The sequence below is a fragment of the Macrotis lagotis genome, chromosome 3 (assembly GCF_037893015.1).
Source record: "Macrotis lagotis isolate mMagLag1 chromosome 3, bilby.v1.9.chrom.fasta, whole genome shotgun sequence".
NCBI lineage: Eukaryota > Metazoa > Chordata > Mammalia > Peramelemorphia > Peramelidae > Macrotis > Macrotis lagotis.
In genome coordinates this window covers 292,248,989-292,269,058 of record NC_133660.1, presented here as the reverse complement: position 1 = coordinate 292,269,058, position 20,070 = coordinate 292,248,989, and the positions used below count along the sequence as shown (strand labels likewise).

Genomic DNA, 20,070 nt, shown 5'->3' with positions numbered 1-20,070 from the left:
AAAAAAGAATCATAGAACTATGACTTATCAAGTTACAGGACAAAATCAATTAACCATAAATAAAATCAATAAAAAACATATAGAATCAATTAAATTTTCTCTGATAGGATTATGAACATGATGTAATTGTTAAAGTTCTGTTTCTACTTCTTAATTCCAAGAAATATTCTAAATATGTAAGTTGAAAAAATGATCGGATAGTTTATTAAACTTTTAACAAATCCTCAATAAAGGGATAGTACTATAATAAAATTTTGAAACTTGCCAAACTTATGAAAATTATATGTCACTGAATCAAATTTAGGAAGGTGAAAAAGGGACAAGATTCTCTGGTTCTGGATCAGAGAATATTCAGAGTCCTGGAATGATAAGAGGAATGGCTTGAAGGACACAGATATTTTGTTGTTGTTATTCAGTCATTGTCTAACTCTTCATAAGCTTGTTGAGCATTGTGCTCCATGTCCTTCTATTCTCCACTACATCCTAAAGTCTGCCCAAGTTCATTCATTGGTTCCATAAGACTATTCGTCTCTTCCTTTGAGAATCTCTTTTCCTCTTGTAATCAATTTTCCCAACATTAGGGTCTTTTCCAATGATTCCTTTCTTCTCATTAGGATCAAAGGATTTATACTCCAAGGATAAAGAAAAGGTGTGCTTTGAAGGTGAAAGTGGACAAGAGAAGTCATTGAAAAGTTTATTGCTGATTAAAGAGAACATGAATGCTCATTTTTTCCCACTCATGATTTTCTTAAAAGCACTTTTCACATCTTTGTTCCTCAGACTGTATACCAGAGGATTTAACATGGGAATGATCGTAGTGTAGAAGACTGATGCAACTTTATCTGTGTCCATGGAATGACTAGAACTTGGTTGTAAATACATGAAGATTACTGTCCCATAAAAAATAGACACAGCTATGAGATGAGAAGCGCAAGTGGAAAAGGCTTTCTGCCGGCTCTCAGATGAGTGCATCTTCAAGATAGTGATAAGGATGACAGAATAGGATATCAAAACGATGAAAAAAGCAATAAAACAGTTAAATGATGCTACATAGACAACAACTACTTCATTAATGTGTATGTCAGAGCAGGAGAGAGCCATGAGTGGTGGAATATCACAAAAGAAGTGATGCACCACATTTGACTTACAGAAGTGGAGTATAAAAGTGTTTCCTGTGAGAATGGCAGAAGTAAGGAAACCATAGAAGTAGCAGCCAATGGCCAAACGAGTACATATACTGGATGTCATGAGGGTGGTGTAATGGAGGGGCTTACACACAGCTGCATGGCGATCATAGGCCATTACAGCTAAGAGACAGTTTTCAACACTAATTAAGAATACAAAGAAGAATAACTGTGCAGCACATCCATTGTAGGAAATAATCTTGTCCCCTGGAAGGAACCCAGCCATTACTTTTGGAGTGATAGCTGAAGAATAGCCAAAATCCACCAGAGAGAGGTTACTGAGGAAAAAATACATGGGTTTGTGAAGATGGGGATCCCAAGAGATCAGGATTATCATCCCCAGATTCCCCACCAGGGTAATGAGGTAGATGATAGTGAAAATTAAAAAGAGGGGCACTTGAAACTCTAACACATCTGATATTCCCACAAGTATGAACTCCTTAACCTCTGATCCATTTTCCATCAATGACTTTAAAGATTTAGGTGATTCACCTGGAAAAAGAAAAATGATAATTTCTGGCAGTAATCAATATGTTGTCAGGGTCATAAAATCATCTGTTTTATTGAAATATGAAACTATGAGCTTCTTGTATGACAAGATATTTTATGTAGATTAAATGTAACTCAATATCAGTAGTATAAATATAATTTTTTTCATAACATATTGCAATTAGGAAAATCTCCTTCACTTATTAATGAGCTTTTATTACTGAATTTTAATTTTCTCAGCATCTATGATTTCTGTATCGGTTCTACTTGAGTCATTGAGAGAAATGTTTATATCCATGATTGAACCATTACTCATTATTTTTCTACTTCCATGATTCAGGACTCTGAAATTTCTCTCTTGAATAACAATGCTTTATCTCTCCGTCACATATTCTATATCACTGCCTATCAAAACTAATTGAACCCTTATTCTGAACACCAGGTGCCATATCCTTCAGTGTTTTGCAAGTCCATCAACCTTATTCTGATCTGCCTCCATTGTCCTCATAATCTTGACCGTGTGGTTGACTGATATTACCATATTCTAATGCCTGTTAGTGTTCTTGACAGTTACACCAATTAATTCAACTCTATGTTAGGTCTAATATTCATATTTTCTAGTCCTATTAATGTACTAATGACTGAGTTCACTACAAATTCATGTTATTATCTCTCATTTGAGTCCTCACAAACCTAGAACAATTTATTTAATCATCTCCAATTAATTCCTGATACCACTTTGCAAAATATATTATTCTCAAATATTTTCCTCTCTTCTAAGTCTTCCTACAGTACTTCTTTCATCCTTCATCTTAACAAAGAAAGTTGTCTTCTTTCCTGAATTTGTTCTTTGATCTATTCCACACAATGATGACAATGTTGCTAATCTTCATTAACCTATATTCTCTCCTCCTTTCACTTTATTTTAGGGGAAGAGATGATTTTATAAAAGATTGCTTTCTCTTATGCTCATCACCACATCCATATGAATTTCTTAGTTTCTTTTCCCCATTTAGCTCATTCCTCTGACAGCAATGTTGTGGTTCACTCACTTTTCAGTCATATCTGACTATCTGATTTCATTTAAGGTTTTCATGGATACTGAAGGGATATATCATTTCCTTATCCACTTAATTTAATTGAAGAGGAAACTAAGGCAAACAGGATTAAGTTATTTCCCAAGGATAAAAAGGTTAGTAAGTATCTGATGCCAGATTTGAATTCAGTCTTCCTGATTTCAGATCTGGCAACCCATCTTCAGCACCATCTAACCACCGCCCAAAACAATAACAAAAACCAGCAGTGAAATAGCACAACGATGTTTATAGATTATTTCTTAAATATAAGTTCATTTTGTCCCCAGACTAATGCTATTAGATGATATTATGTGTATATTTGTGCATATATATATACATATATGCATACACACATGTGTATGTATAAAAGTCACACACTAAATAAATGTATGGAATTCAATTGGACAACAAAATTGTTGTCAGAGGGAAAAAAGAAGAGGGTAAATGGAGAACAGAAATTAAAACGTTTACATTGACAAGGAGATGAATATAAGAGAAAGAACTCTTTTATAAAATCATCGCTTTCCTTAAAATAAAGTAAAAGGAGAAAAGAATATGGGTTAATGAAGTTTAGCATCATTATCATCAGTGTATAGAATAAGGGAAAGAAGAATTCAAGAAAGAAGACACTTTTTCTGCTAAGATGAAGGATGAAAGAAGTAGGGTATAAAGACTTAAAAATCAGGATACATCCAGCACAAAATCTACTAGAGTATCTGCCATACTACAGGAATTTGTCCAACTATCACTCCTAATATTTTATTTTCATTATCTCTTTTTCTATTTCCTCCTTTTTCTATCACCTAAAATAATGTCCTAATGTCTCTATTTCTGAAAAACAATCATTCTTGAGAAACACATGTTCAAAACAATTGCCCATCATTTCTAAAGCATAGATCTGCCTTGACATTCTATTGCTTCAGGACATGAAGGGGCCTTCATAGGATGTCTACTGCTTCCAAAATGTGTGAGTATGTGTCTGTGTGTTTGACATCTTAAGTCCCTTAACATTACTCTCTAATGTATCTATCTAGATATATTTCACATTTATCCTCTCATATATTTCCCATTTTAGGCATACTGATCTCATATATTTTGTAACTCATGATCTTCCATGTTCAAACTGTGTGTCTTTTTCAAACTCTCTCATGCCTCAAATGGACCATTTCTGTGATATAGCTCTAAGAATCCCTGATGTCTTATAAGATTGAAATTAATTACTAACTCCTTTATTCATAACTTTCCTATTCTCTCTGTGGTTAGGGTTCCCTACTTGAATAATTCATATTGTCTTGGAATATATGCTGTATTGACTTCTTTGTATGCAGTTTTCTCCCAGTGGAATGTCAGTTTTTGATGGCAAGAATTGTTGTGGGTTTATTATTCTTAATTTGCAAATTATCAATGACTGGCTCATACTGGACAACTAATAAATACTCATTGAACTGAATTATTTGAATGAATTTGTAGAACCCATAAAATATTTGGAATAGGAAGCTCTAGCAAAGAAAAATGAAAATTATAATGAACTCAATTGTTCTCATAAGATCATAAAGAGTTGGGAGTGGTAGACATCATCTAATCTAATTCCTTCATTTTGCAAAAATAAGGAACTGAGACTCAGAGAGGATATAATGGATTTGTCTAAGGTGAACTGTCCGAGGAAGAGTGTGAACCCCAGTACTCTAATTCTAAATAATTAACTTCTTTAGGAAGTCAAATATCGAGGAAAGGCTAATGAGTTGGCATTGGAAGAGCCTGAGTGTAGCGTGCCACTACCACTAACTTACTCTGTTATCTTAAGCAGGCCCTTCATTTTTTCAGACCCACAATCACTTCAACAATAAAGTTATATGTTTCATAAGTTCCTTATTGGATCAATCCTACTATGTTTCAAGTGATTTGTTTGTATAATCTCAGAGAGTAGTTCAGAACCTATAAAGTAAAGGATGTGAAGTCAAAAAAAGAATTGAGTTCAAATCTCAGCCCAGATACTTATGATCCATATGAGCTTGGGCAATGAAATTAATCTCTCTCACCTTCTGTTTCATCATTTACAAAATATGGAAGAGAGTAATCCTTAACTCACAAAAATTAGTGTTAAGGGTCAAATGACTTTTTTAAATGAAACAACTAAAAGTGATAAATAATTTCTATCTCTTAAAATCATCTCCTTGACTAACCATGGGGAACAAGAAAACTGTCTCCATTTTGAAGGCAAGAATATTTTTTGTACTTTCATGGGACATGAATATTGTAGATCTGAATATATATATTCTGTCACTAGAACTCTGATATCCAAAATGTCCCCTATGACAAAATGAAGAGACTCCAAGGAAGAGAACTGATCTAGCAACATCAATAAAGGTCTTCAAATAGAAGCCGAAAACATAGAAGAAATAAGAGGTATTGTAGGAGAATTTTTTTGACAATATCAAATGGTTAATATTCAAAGTCTGAAAAAACATCTTCCCATACTAAAAAACAAAATCTCTAATTTATCTCCTTATACTTTGTAGTAATACATGAATCATTTTTGCCACAAATTAGCCCATGATGCTTTCTAATGAAATGAGCTGGCATTCCTCAGAGAAGTAAAAAGGTTTCATTTGATTTCTCCTATGAACTATAGAGAAAATAAGCAATATTGTTTTCCCCATTTGAATCTTTAAAGGATAACTTTTCTAGGGCTCATAGACCATTTGTCTACTGCGGACAAGTATAATTGAAAGTTCCCTTTTGTCCCAAACTCAGAGACAAATTGCTATTTTTGTCTTCCAACTTTTGATTCTGTGAGTTGCAGTTTTTAGAAATTTAAGTAATCTTGCTGGTCTCTCAAAGTTTAAGCATTCCTTTGAGAATAATTTTAAAATGCTCTTTTAATATTAAAATCTTTGATTTTAACTATATACAAATCTCTCCTTTTCTTTTGACTTTATAAGTGACTTATAAATCTGAATAAGGTATGACATCATGATTGCTTTATAAGAAATCTTCACTGGTCTTTCAGGATGAGTGAAAAAATTCTAAGGGATAAGAGCATATTCACTTACCTATCTTTAATTCAAAGCTTTATTTTGTGAAGAGAGAAGAACTACCAATGAAGAAACTCCCCTCCAATCTGTCTAAAAGATCAGAGTTCTTCATCAAAATGACTTATTCTCAATCATTTGCATGAATTTCATGCAGGAAATTTAATAGTTGGAATGAAGAATGGAAGAAATATTTTCAGATAGACTAAAGAATAATTGACAGCCTCTTGATTTAACTTTGGTTCACTGAAATTAATAAAAAGCATTTCCAGATCAAAAGAATGAACTTAGCAAGATACGCAAATATAGTTTCTCTTCAGGGGAAATTATTCATCTGAGATTACCCACACATCCACAAGTAGCTGATTTCACAAAATATAATTAGTTCTCTAGTGTATACAGATGCAGTCCTGATTTCTGAGGGAAGTCCTAGGGGTGTTCAGTTGTTGTCAAAACTTTTTTGGGGGGGTGTAGAAAAGAAGACTGTCCTCAGGAGAGTCAAGAAATGAAGGACATGAGCTTCACTAGGCAGTAACCTGTTGTAATCAAGATAAACACATTAAAGGAGACAGAATAATTTCATTGGGACAATTTACTGGGGCTTCCAAAAATACAACTAAGCAAAGAAATTAGACCCAAGTTACATAGAAGATAAAAGAATAAACCAATTTCCTTTTTCCAGTCCACTAAATGTCTCAAAACAATTTCTACATTGAAACAAAAAAAAGAGTGATTCTTTGTCCCCCTTTTATATCAGTCTTGCAAACAATGAAGATTAATGTGTTGATCACTTTTAAAGGAAATGTCTCCTTACTCTGGCAGCTCAGTCTGAATTCTAAGGGAAATGAAGGTTAATGATTCATTCTTACTTGAATTTCTAAAATTGTTTTCTCTCATTCTTTCTTAAGAGCTAAATTGAAACATTTAACTACAGAATGAAAGGTTTTCACAAGTTGCAATGACTTTTTCAGTCGAATTTTTCAATCTGTCTTTGAAAAGAATTTTCAAGGTTTCTAGTATTTCAGGCTTAATCTGAAATGTTCCAATGTGGAAGAATTTGGTTCTTACTGAGGCATCCTCTGTCAATTTTGTCCTGTTCTATTTAAGATTTCCCTTTTCATAATCTAGATCATTATCTAGAATGGACAGTCAAGGGGTTACCTGGTAAAAAGTACCCTACTTAGGGAAAAGATGATTGCCCCATGTTGTTCATTCTTTCATAAATCTACTACCTTGAATATTTCCACCTAATAGAAGGAATTGGTTGGTATAAAGATGATATTACTATGTTGGAGTAACATTGCAGTGTGTGTAATTGTGGGTGATGAGATCAGTATGAGCTTAGAATGCTCTACCACAGATCAGGCACAAATGGTCCATGTGGACATTTGGGGTTAGTTCCTTAAACTTGTGTATCTCACATTTCATTTGAGCTACTTAAATTCTACTTTTGCTAACAGAGCACATACTCCTTTCTGATTATGGCATGCCATGCTGGGAAACCAAGTACCAGTGTCTCCTTTGCTGTACAATCAAATTTAAAGTTCTTAAGAAAGATCATGAAAATGTTCCTACATCATTTTTTCTAATGCCACTATGAGCACTTGTTCTGTCTGTGTTCTCCATAAAATAATCTTTATGGTAATAAAATGTTTGGCATTTAAACTGTGTAGTTAGCCCATCAAAATTACACCCTCAGTGCTAGTTTGAATGCTTGGCAATGTAGTTTGAGAAAATATCTCAGAGTCTGATATCTTATCTTGCCAGGTGATTTTCAGAATCTTAAAATAAATGGAAGCAATTCAATATCTTGGCATGGCACAGGTAGACTGTCAAAGTTCCATAAGCAGTGAGGACAGTTCAGTTTTCTACTTCTTCAGTCCTCGCTGGTCTAAAGTAAACGACCTATACATTTCTACTCAATGTTCAAATTCACCTTCCAAAATATACTATTTCAAAGGTGTTCTTTTTCTTTCCCCTAAGCCTTCCTTTGCCACTTGAGTCATTCTTTACCTTAGAAGAGAAATAATCTCTCATCATCTCCACAAATCAACTGGACCCTCTTCATTATCCCCACATTCATTTTTCATTTGCCTATATCTCAGAAAAAGCAATGAGTGTTCTCCTTTGGTAATGTCAAACACTCCACTTCTATTCATCATCCAATTCTCTCCTTTCTACACCAGTATTAAAAACAGCAACATCTATGTAGTATTATAATGTTTGCAAGTGCTTTTAATATCTTAGTTCACTTTACTTTTACATAATCCTGAGAAGAAAATGATATTTTTATTCCCATATAACAATATAGAAAAATGGGAATGACAAAGTTTGACTTGATGGCATGATTCTTAATAAATATATTTGGTCCAATTTGAACAATGATCTTCCTGAGTACGGGTCCAGCAGTATCCATTGTATCATCTATGCCTCTAAGAATTTATCATCTTAGTCATTCCCTCTATTTTTTAATCTTTATTTTATTTTTCTCTGGCTTCATGTAAAAAACACTTTCTTTCTCATCAAGAAGGCAAGTTATTTGAAAAAGGCTGAAAATGTGTAGTCTTGCAAAACATAACTGTAACAGTCATGTTATGAAACTCAACATACCTCCCCCAAAAAAGAAAAATCTTAAGAAAGTTTTTGAAAAGAATGCTTCAATCTACTATCAACCCTGTCTTTAGGGAAAGATAGCACTCTCTATCATAAGTCCTTCATACCTGATTGTCCTACAATATTATTCTTACTTTGTATATAGTAAAATTTTCATTGCATCTGCTCATGTAAGTCTTTCCAGGTTTCACAGAGAGTATCTTGTGCATCATTTCTTAAAGCAGAATAGCATTCCTCATAATCATATACCATAGTTTATTAGCCATTCCCAACTGATGGGTATACCCTCAAATTTCAGCTCCTTGCAACCAGAAAGGAACTGCTTAAAATATCCCTATATCTATACATCCATGCATGCATAAATATATCTATCCATATACATATGTTTATGGAGAGAGAGCGAGAGAGAACGAGAGAGAGAGAGAAAGAGAGAGAGAGAGAGAGAGAGAGAGAGAGAGAGAGAGCGCTCCTTTGCTTCTGAGATACATATCAGGTAATGGCAATGCTAGGTCAAAGGGTAGCCATGATTTTACAGACTATTGGACATAGTTGCAAATTGTTCTACAGAATTGTTGAGCCATTTCACAACTCCTTCAACAGTACATTAATGTCTCATTGTCCCTACGATCCTTGTAGTATTTGTCATTTTCTCTTTTTGTCCTATTAACTAATTCAATAGATATCAGGTAGAACCTCAGAATTGTTTCAGTTTGCATTTCTCCAATCAATAGTGAGTTAATTCTTTTTATATGATTATAGATGGCATTAGTAACCTCATTTGAAAACTGCCCATATATTTTGATAATTTATCAATTGGAGAATGCTCTAAGCTTTTTTTAAAATCAATTTGACTCAGTTCTCAATATTTGAAAAATGAGATCTTTATTAGAGAAACTTATTTCAATTTTTTCTTTCAGTTATTGTCAACTGTATTATCCTCCATCCCATTTCATTATCGTCATTTATTCTATTCCCCCCCTTATTTCACCCTTTCTCTGCTCAAAGCTGTTTGCATCTGATTACGCCCTCACACAATGTTACTTCCCTTCTATCATCTCCCTCCCCTTCTCTACTTTTCTCTAGGATTAGATAGATTTATTTACACAATTAAATTGTGTATATTTCTGCCCCTGAGCCAGTTTCAATGAGACTAAGGCTCACTCACTTACCCTCAACTTCCCCATCTCCCACACCACCACAAAAGTTTTTTTCTTACCTCTTATATAAAATAACTTATCACACTCCACCCACCCATTTCATTTTCTCCCAGTACATCCCTTTCACCCTTTAACTCCTTTTTAATTTATAATCTCTTCATATTCAACTCACAACTGTGCCTTGTTTATAGATGTTCCTTCTAATAGCCTAATAAATGAAAAAGTTCATATGAGTGATCAGTATCATCTTCCCATGCAGGAATATGAGCAGTGAAGCATCATTAAGTCCCTTATGATTTACCTTTCCTGTTTACCACTTTATGCTTCAATTGAGTCTCATATTTGTGGATAGAATTTTCTATTAAACTCTGGTCTTTTCAACAGGAAAGTTTGAAAGTCCCCTACTTCATTGAATTTTCTTCTTTTCCCCTGAAAGAGTATGTTAAATTTTGCTGGTTAATTCTTGGTTGTAATACAAGTTCTTTTGTCTTCTGAAATAGCATATATATGAAGTCATATGATTACTTAATGAGGAAGCTATTAAGTCATGTGTTATCCTGATGGTGGCTACATGATAATTGAATTGATTCTTCCTGGCTGCTTGCAATATTTTTAACTGAACATGGGATCTCTGAAATTTGATTATAATGTTCCTGGCAGTTTTCATTTTGGTATCTCTTTCAGGAGAAAAATAATGGATTCTTTCAGTTTCTATAGTTTACCCTCCTCTTCTAGAATATTAGGGCAATTTTCCTTAATAATTTCTTTAAAAATGAATTCCAGCCTCTTTTTTTGGTCATTGCTTTCAAGTAGCTCAATAATTTTAATTTATCTCTCCTGAAAATGTTTTTCAGGTCAGTTGTATTTCCACTGAGATAGTTCACATTTTCTTCCATTTTTTAATTGTATTGGGTTTGCTTTATTGTTTGTCCATTTCTCACAAAGTCAACAGATTCACTTGAATCAGTTCTATATTTTAAGAATTATTTTCTTCAGTGAACTTTTCTGTCTCCTTTTCCATTTGACCAGTTCTGATTTTCAAGGCATTCTTCGCATGCTCTTTTTGAACCTCTTTTTCCATTTCCTTCAGTCTGGTTTTTAAGATGCTATTTTCCTCAATATTTCTTTTTTCTTTTTCATATAACTGTTAGCTCAGTTTTCATGATTTTCTTCATATCATCTTCATTTCTCTCTCCAACTTTTTCTCAAACTCCCTTCCTTGCTTTTCAAAATCCTTTTGAGCTCTTTTCTTTGAATCTTTGAATGAAGTAACCGATTTTGTTATCTTATGAGGATATATTTAGATCTTCCTTATTCCCAAAGTAACAATCTAGGGTTAGATGTTTTTTCTTCTGTTGTTTACTCAATTCCCCAGCATACGACTTGATTTTAACTCTTTATTAAGTTGGGGTTTCTGCTTTTAGGGTGTAAGGCATACTATCCCAAGGTTTTGTGGATTTTGCAGTTATTTTCAGTAGCTGTCCTTGGGAGGAACTGCAAGTTTTTAATTCTTCCAAGGTATTATGATCTGAGGAGAGGTTTTTGACTATTCTCCTGACTTGTTCTCTGGTCTATAGATGACCACAAGTACTCCTTTCTGCCCTGGCACTGTGAGGAGGGTCCACTGCTCAAATCAAACAGTAGGCTTTGTTGTGCTTCAGTTTCTTCTTCCTGAGACCGCAACCTGAGGTTCTGATGGAGATCTAAGGATGGACAAAGCAACAGAGTCCTATCTAGGTAATATCAAAGAGAGCCCGTAAACTCCTTCTGACCCTTTTATCCTCTGTGGATAGAAAGCTCTGAAGCAGATGCCTCTGCTGATTCAGTACCTCCCAAGGACAGCTCCTGGTCCACTGGGGCCAGGTCTGCACTGCACTGCTGAGGTCCTTGCTGTGCTCCACTCTCACTCCAGTGCCACAGAACTTCCAGGTCATCCTTGGCAATCTCTTGGCTGAGATGTCTGGAAATCATAACTGCTGCCACTGACCCTGCCACCCTGTATTCTGCTTCTGTATTGCAGAGACTGGTTTACTCCTGTGGGCTACTTAACACTCATCTCTCACACTAGAGCAGCAAACCTTTCCTGCCAATTTTCTAAGTTCTCTTTGGTTTGGAAAATTATTTTCATTCAGTGTTTATGTGTGTTCTGCCACTTTAAATTTTGTTTAGGGTCACTAAAACATTTTGGAGTGGTTTTGGGTCAGCTCAGCAAATCCCTCCTTTTACTTTGTCATTGGGCTCCTCCTCTTCCCTTCCCTCTATTTTTGTTCTTTCCTTTTCTACTTCATCTTTGAATAGCTTCAGCAAAATATGTATGTATGTATATATATATATATATATATATATATATATATATATATTCTCACATTTTTAAAAAATAAAGCATCCTACTGAAAATAATTATATTTCAACAGATTTCCAAATTCATATTCCTAAAAAACATTAATCTTGTCTCTCTGATTTTATCCTGGAAACCTATGACTTCTAAAAATTAAAAATTAAATAAATAAAACTACTAACTTTGGGATTTAAAGACCTTTCTTATCCCTCTTTAAGCTAGAAGTAACTTTTTAGATATACTTCCCATTTTGTCCATTCATGTATTTCATATTACAGATAGACTAATCTACAATTCAGTAGTAACCCACATCTTTCACCTATTTGTCTTTGCCCAAGCTGTCCCTCACATCTCAAATATTATCATTTTAATATTTCCTTTGAAAAAATGAGTAACTTAAAAATCCTGTTGAGACAACAACTCTTACATTCAAAAGTATCCACCCATCATTAGTGCTCCCCATTTAAATGCTTTACATTGACTTAATACATATGTTCTATTGATATATATGATGACAAGTGACAACCATCTTTTTTATACTTAAAAGCTACCATAATACTTGGCACATGGTAGACCTTAATAAATATTTGTTGAATTGAATTACTCAAATGAATGAAATAAAATATATAAATTTTTTGGAAGAGAAGGAATGGGCAAACAATAAGGAAGATCAGGAACTACCACCCAAAGTGATTATATGAGCACAGAAGGAGAGCTAGAAGAGACTGGAGATCATCTAGTCTAATGGCTTCATTTTAAGAATAAAGGAACTGAGGCACAGAGAAGATAAAGGACTTGGCTAAGAGTATATGGCTGGGCCAGATCTTGACCTAACAGATTTTTTGTTCCAAATTCTTTTCTTTCTTAATAGGTTCAGAATGATGAAAAGGCTGGTTTGTTAAGAGTTGCAAGAGCCACTTGTTGTCTGCCTCTGCCACGAACTTATTCATTTACTTTAGGAAAGTCTCATGCCTTCTCAGACCCTGAATCACCTTGAAAATAAAACTGGATATTTTATAAAGTCCATTCTGATTTGATTTTATGGTCTATTGTCTTTTAGGTGCTTGTTTATTTGTGTGATTAGCAAAATTATATAAAGGGTAGAGGGGAAGACTGTGACATCAAGAAGAACTGAGTTCCAACCCTATATCAGATAATTATTATTTGTATGAAACTAGAGAAGATATTTATTTTCTCTCAGCTCCAGTTTCCTCATGTATCGAGATGATAATAGTCACTAACCTCAAAAGGGTTGTTATGATCATCAAATAAAATCAAAAAAATCAAAATTCCTTTACAAAGCATTAAGTGCTAAATAATTGCTATCTCATAATATCTTCTATTTAGTCAACTATGGAAAATATTATGAAAAAATATCTTCCAAAACTATGATTTTTGTATTCTATCCATTCTATATTGAAAGACAAGAAGATTCATTTTTGACACATATTGGAGATATGAATGTGACCTATCACTTGAATTCTAATATCTGAAAACTTTTTGCATACTTGGGCTGGTGACAAGACTTCAACTGGTAGGATTAATTTAGTATGCTCACTGAAACTAAATTAGAGTCCAGAGAGTACAGTGAAAAGTCTGCAAAGAAGAGCAAGAGTCTTATAAGAAGATTGTTGCTCAGGGTCTGCTACTAAATATTTAGAGTTCTCCAGGGTATTGTTTGTTGTTTCAAGTCCTTCTTGCTACATGAATCTTAGTGTCAAAATGGTCATTAGATGAACTGAGATTGAGAAAACTGTTTCTGATTTACTACATAAATTATGAATGACCAGCAAATCTAAGATTTCTTCAATGGATAATAGGTAAAAGATTTCTGTGGTTCATGGTAAGGACCTGAGCATTACATTTTGCAATTATTGGAGGATAGGTGTACTTAGGGACAAGGGTTTTATCTGAGGATCAATGAGTCTAAAATTATCTCTTCTAGATATTTTTTGAGGTCAATTGTTGTTGTTCTTTTCAATAGGATATTTCTCATTTTTAAAATTTTTCATTCTTGATTCCTGCCAAGATGGTGGAGAGAAGTCAGGCACTGTGCTAAGGTCTCCTCTCTTTGCCTCAGAAATAATATGAAATAAACCTATTAAGAGAAAATTGATCAACAAAACCCAGAAAAAGAAGCTAAGAGAAGAATATCTACCTCAAGGTTCATCTTTGGGGATCATGGGTGAGCTGGGCGCAGAGAACAGGGTTAGTCATGGAAACCTTAGTCATGGAAGCTTTGGCCATGGGAGCAGAGGTCTGGGGAGCCCCAGTGGGGCTCAAAGGCGAGTTCCAGTACAGAGTTGCAGAGTGCAGCTGGACATCAATCTGCTTGGCTCGTGGCCATGAAATCCATCCTTTCAGCTGAGTCCTCTTCCTAGAACAAACACAGTAACAGCTCCCCTCCTCCCCACCCCACCCCCCACCCCCAGGCTCAGGCATGAGCAACAGAACTCCTGCAGCTGAATAGGGAGATTAACTTCTCCCAGGGGCCTGCTCATAATCGTCAAGGACAACTATCCAGCTAGTCTGACTATACCTTCCACACCAAGGGAGAGGGCCTCAAATCAAGCCCACAGAAATCCCAGAGGAAGCAACCAGCACCTCCTAGTGGCTGGCCCACTTAGAGCTACAAAACCCAATGAGCAAAGCCTCTAGGATACTCAACACCAAAGATCTGTGAGCCAGTCCTTCCCCAACACAAGATCTAGGAAAATGAAAAAAGGACATTGGAAGGGGGATCCATAGGAAACTACTTTGAATTAACAGATCCTAAACCAGAGAGGTACAGAACTTCTGAGGAGAGTATGAATTGGTCTCCAGCCCAGAAGGACTTTTTCAAAGAGATCAAGAAAGAGTTTAAAAAATCAAGTGGAAAAATTGGGAAAAGAAACTCAAGAGAAAATTAATAACTTACAAAAGAAAATGAACATCTCTCAACAGGAAAACAAATCCTTAAAAATACAATTGGACAAATACAAAAAGAAAATAATTCTCTCAAATCTTAAATTGGGCAAATGGAAAACTCCAAAAACAGAACTGACCAGTTGGAAAAGGAGGTACAAAAGGTAAATGAAGAAAATTATTCTCTTAAAAAAAATGGAATTTGTGGAAACTGATGACTTCATGAGACAGCAAGAGTCTGTTAAGCAAAATTGAAAAACCAAAGAAAATAGAAGAAAAGGTAGAAAGCAAAACCACTGAATTCAAGAACAGATCGAGAAGAGACAACCTAAAAAACACTGGGCCTCTTGAAAACATTGAAGAGAGAAAAACAAGCCTAGGCTGAATATTATAGAATTTAGTGATGCCAAACTGCCCTGATATCATGGAACCAGAGGGGAAAATAGTTATTGAAAGAATGTATCTATCTCCTCTGGAAAAGGATCCCAAAATGAAAAATCAAGGAACATTGTGGCCAAATTCCAGAACTATCAGATAAAAGAGAAAATCCTGCAAGCAGCCAGAAAGAAACAATTTAGATACCAAGGAGCCACAGTAAAAATTATGCAGGACATGGCTGCAACAACATTAAGGGATTGAAGGAACTGGAATGTGATATTCCAAAGAGCAAGGGACTTGGAATGGAGGCAAGAATCCACTATCCAGCAAAGCTGAACCTTCTTTTCCAGGGGAAAAGATGGACATTTGACAAAAATGAGAAACTTCCAACGTTTCCTGATGAAAAGATCAGACCTAAACAGAAAATTTGGAAATCAAACAGGAGACCCAAGAGACACATGAAAAGGTAAAAAAAAAAGTTTAAAGAACAAAAACTTCTATCCAATAAGATGAAACTGGCTATATCCCCACCTGGGAGAAAGATTTTAATAACTCTCAAGAATTCTAACTCTATTAGAAAGAATATACTTAGCCAAAAGTAGGACAGTCATGACTTACCTGTGACTCTGATAGAATGATTTAAAAACAATATCTCCTTAAAAAGGTGACAGTTAAGAGATGGGAGGATGGAGTAGATTGAATGGGGTTGATCACATTATATAAAGAGGTACAAAGGACCTATTGCAATATAAGGGCAGAAGGGCAGAGCTGAGAACCACCTAAATCTTCCTCTCTTCAGACTTGGTTTACATACTACACTCAGTTAAGTTGAGAAATTTATCTTACCTTTCAAGTATTAAAAGGGGAAAGTGGGAGGAGGGAGGGAAAACAGGAATTAACAGAAGGAAGGGAAGGAAGAAGGATCAAATGAAAAGGGGAAAGAAAGGGGAGGAGGATTGGGTATAGGAGGGCAAACATACTGAAGGGGTGACATTCAGAAACAAAATACTGGGGAATAAGGTTAAAGAGAAAAAGGTGGGAAATACAAACAGAGGGAAGAAAGAATGGAGGAAAAATATAGAGTGAAGATAGCATGGAGAGCAAAGCCTTTGAATGTGAATGGAATGAACTCTCCCTTAAAGCATGAGTGAATAGCAGAGTGGATTAAAAAACCAGAATCCTACAATAAGCTGCTTACACAAACCTCATTTGAAGCACAGAGACACATATAAAGTAAAGGTAAAAGGTTGGAGCAAAAAAAAAATTTGCTTTAGGTGAGGGGGAAAAAAGCAGGGGTAGAAATCCATATCTCAGACAAAGAAGCTGCAAAAGTAGATCTCATTAAAAGACATAAGGAAGGAAACTATATCCTCCTAAAATGTATCATAGACAATGAAGCTATTTCAAAACTAAATATATATGTACCCAATGGTATAAGCATCCAAATTCTTAGAGGAAAACTTTAAGGAGTTACAGAAACACATAGACAGCAAAACTATACTGGTGGGAGACCTCAACATCCTGTTCTCAGATTTAGATAAATCTAACAATAAAATGAACAAGAAGGAAATTAAGAAGGTAAATAAAAATTAGAAAACCTAGACATGATAGATCTTTGGATGGGGATAGAAAGGAATATACATGTTTTCTGCAGTTCATGGCACTTACACAAAAATTGACCATGTACTATGGCATAAAAACCTTATAATCAAATGCAGAAAGGCAGAAATGTGAATACATCCTTCTCAGTTCATAATGCATTAAAAATAAAATGCAATAATGGGCCAAGAAGAGATAGACCCAAAACTAATCAGAAACTAAATAACCCTATTTTAAAGAATGAGTCAATCAAACAACAAAGTGAAGAAAGAATAAGATAGTGACAATAATGAGACAACGTAACAAAACCTATGGTATACAGCCAAGGTAGTTGTCAGGGGATATATTATATCTTTAAATGCTTACATAAATTAATTGGAAAAAGAGAAAATCAATGAAGTAAACCAGCAATTAAAAATTTAGAGAAAGAACAAATGAAAAACTCCCAGTTAAATACCAAATTAGAAGCTCTAAAAATTAAAGGAGAAATTAATAAAATGGAAAGCAAGAAAACTAATGCACTAATAAAACCAAGAGCTGATTTTATGAAAAAAACAATAAAATTGAGAAACCTTTATCTAATTTGGTTAAAATAAAAAAAATTTGAGCTCACCATTAATGAGGAAGAAATTAAAGTAAAAATGCAGAACTATTTTGCCCAACTATATGCCAATAAATTTTATAATCTAAGTGAAATGATGAATATTAAAAATATAAGTTTCTCAGGTTCAATGAAGAAATTAAATACTTAAAATAACCCTACCTCAGAAAAGGAAATTCAACAAGCCATTATTGAACTCCCAGGAAAAAAAAATTCCAGGGCCAGATGGAATCATAAGTGAATTTTATCAAACAATTAAGCAACAATTAGTTCCAATTCTATATAAACTCTTTGGCAAAATAGGTGAGGTTGGAATTCCACCTAACTCTTTCTGTGATATCAATATGGAGCTGATAACTAAACCAGGAAGAGTAAAACAGAGAAAGAAAATTATAGACCTATCACCTTAATGACTATAGATGAAAAAATCTTAAACTTTTAGCCAAAGGATTACAGCAAGTTATCACTAAGATAATACACTATGACTAAGCAGGATTTATCTCAGGAATGCAGGGTGGGTTCAATATTAGGAAAACTATTACTTTAATTTATTATATCAATAACAAACTTATCAGGAATCATATGATTATATCAGCAGATGCTAAAAAAGCCTTTGACAAAATACAGCACCCATTCCAACTAAAAACACTAGAGAGCATAGGAATAAACACTTCTCTCACTAATAAAATCAGATTTTTAAAAAACGAGACAAATATCAACTGCTCATGGATAGGCTGAGCTAATATAATAAAAATGAAAATTCTACCTAAATTAAACTACTTATTTAGTGCCTTACCAATCAAAATGCCAATAAATTACTTTAATGAGTTACAAAAAATTGTAAGTAAATTCATTTGGAGAAATAAAGAGTGAAGAATTTCCAGGAATTTAATGAAAAAAGTATAAAAGAAGGTGACTCAGTCCTACCAGATCTAAAATTATATTATAAAGTATCAGTCATAAAAACTCTCTGGTACTGGCTAAGAAATAGAGTGTTGGATCAGTAGAATAGTCTAGGTGCAAAAGAAAAAGCAGGAAATGATTATAGCAGAGTTCGATAAAAACTATTGGGAAAATTGGAAGTTAGTATGGCAGAAACTTGGATTAGACCAACATCTCACACCCTATATCGAGATAAAATCAAACCAGGGTTTAGACATAAAAGACAATATTATATGCAAACTAGGAGATCAAGGAATTATTTAGCTGTCAGATCTCTATGGAAAGGGAAGCAGTTTTTTTGGTCCAAGGAAGAGATGGAGATAGAGAATATCATTGAAATCAAACTAGATAATTTCAATTACATTAAATTAAAAAGCTTTTGCACAAACAAAACCACTGTAACCAAGATCAAAAGAAATACATAGTAAATAGTAAATTGGGAAATAATTTTTACAACTAGTATTTCTGACAAAGGACTCATTTCTAAAATATATAGAGAACTGAGTCAAATTTATAAATATAAAGCAAGTCATTCCCTAAATTGACAAATCATCAAAGGATATGTAGAGGCAATTTACAGATGAGGAAATCAAAGCAATCCATAGTAATGATTTAGAGCAAATCATTACTTATTAGAAAAATGCAAATTAAAGCAACTCTGACTACCACCTCTTACCTTTCAGACTGGTCAATATGACCAGAAAGGACAATGATCAATGTTGGAAGGGATGTGGGAAATCTGGACACTGATACATTGTTGGTGGAGTTGTGAACTTATCTAACCTTTCTGGAGAGCAATTTGGAATTGTGCTCAAAGAACAATAAAAATTTGCATACCCGTTGATCCAGCAATATCTAATGTGCTTGTGCTCCTCCTTGCCCTGAGACTGAGGCCCGAATGTTTAACTCAGATCAATATATGAGCAATGCAACAGCATCCTGACCCTTGAGAAGTCACTTTAGTTCTATTTGATTTAGTTGTTTATCTCCAAAATGGGAACTTACTGGAGAAGGCAATGAAAAATTATTTCAGTATCTTTATCAATGTTTTATGTCTACAAAATATCTGATAATGGCATAAAATATCAAGTCAAAGCAGCCACTGATCTTGCTACTGTTTTGATCTTTGTGAGTTCTGACATAGAACAGACCTTATGGTAAAAATATAAATTAATCAAGGACACCTTTATTCACTAATATGCAACTTGATTGTTTGCCTGCCAAAAGTTTATGACCTTGTCTTTTCTATAAATACTTTTCTTTCATTAATATCTGTGTTGAAATCTTTTATGATGCCTTCTATTTATATGTTTCTAGGTAAATATTAGAAAATAAAACCTAACTTTAAAATTTCTTTTACAACCCCAGATATTTACAGTTGAAAATAACTGTGTCCTGACTCAGATTTTTGGATGGAAATTTGAAGAGAGACGGATCTTCCTCATCATCCTCCATTTCAACCATGCTACATGAAAGACCAAATCAGGTAAATAATTGCCTGAAGAAAATCATGTCCTTGGAAGAGGAGAGGTCTTCTACTCTTCTTTGAGCCAATCCCCTGTTCCCTATCAGAGTCAGATGGACAGATGACTTGCAGAGGCTTAGATTCTTTCCTAATATTATAACAGTAATCCCCAGAGTTAGGTCAGATTTTGAACCTGGATTGTGGACTTGAAAATTAGTAAGTCTATCATTTTCCCACTAAATTGCTCTAATTTTGAACCTTCATTTGGGTTGAAGTATAATTATTCTCTAGG

At 34.3% G+C, this 20,070-nt stretch overlaps 2 protein-coding genes across 2 annotated transcripts in view; both read right to left on the bottom strand.

Moving 5' to 3' along the window:
- LOC141516680 (olfactory receptor 5B12-like) overlaps window positions 1-20,070 on the bottom strand; it is a 70,172-nt gene that overhangs the window by 44,384 nt on the left and 5,718 nt on the right. The window lies entirely within an intron of this gene.
- Window positions 724-1,659, bottom strand: LOC141516678 (olfactory receptor 5B3-like). Its single transcript, XM_074227675.1, has one exon. It carries the CDS (start codon window positions 1,645-1,647, stop codon window positions 724-726), a length of 924 nt encoding a protein of 307 aa, XP_074083776.1. The 5' UTR covers window positions 1,648-1,659.

Excerpts from the sequence above, each read along its gene's own strand:
- LOC141516678 (XM_074227675.1), bottom strand. The coding sequence starts at position 1,647 with ATGGAAAATGGATCAGAGGTTAAGGAGTTCATACTTGTGGGAATATCA.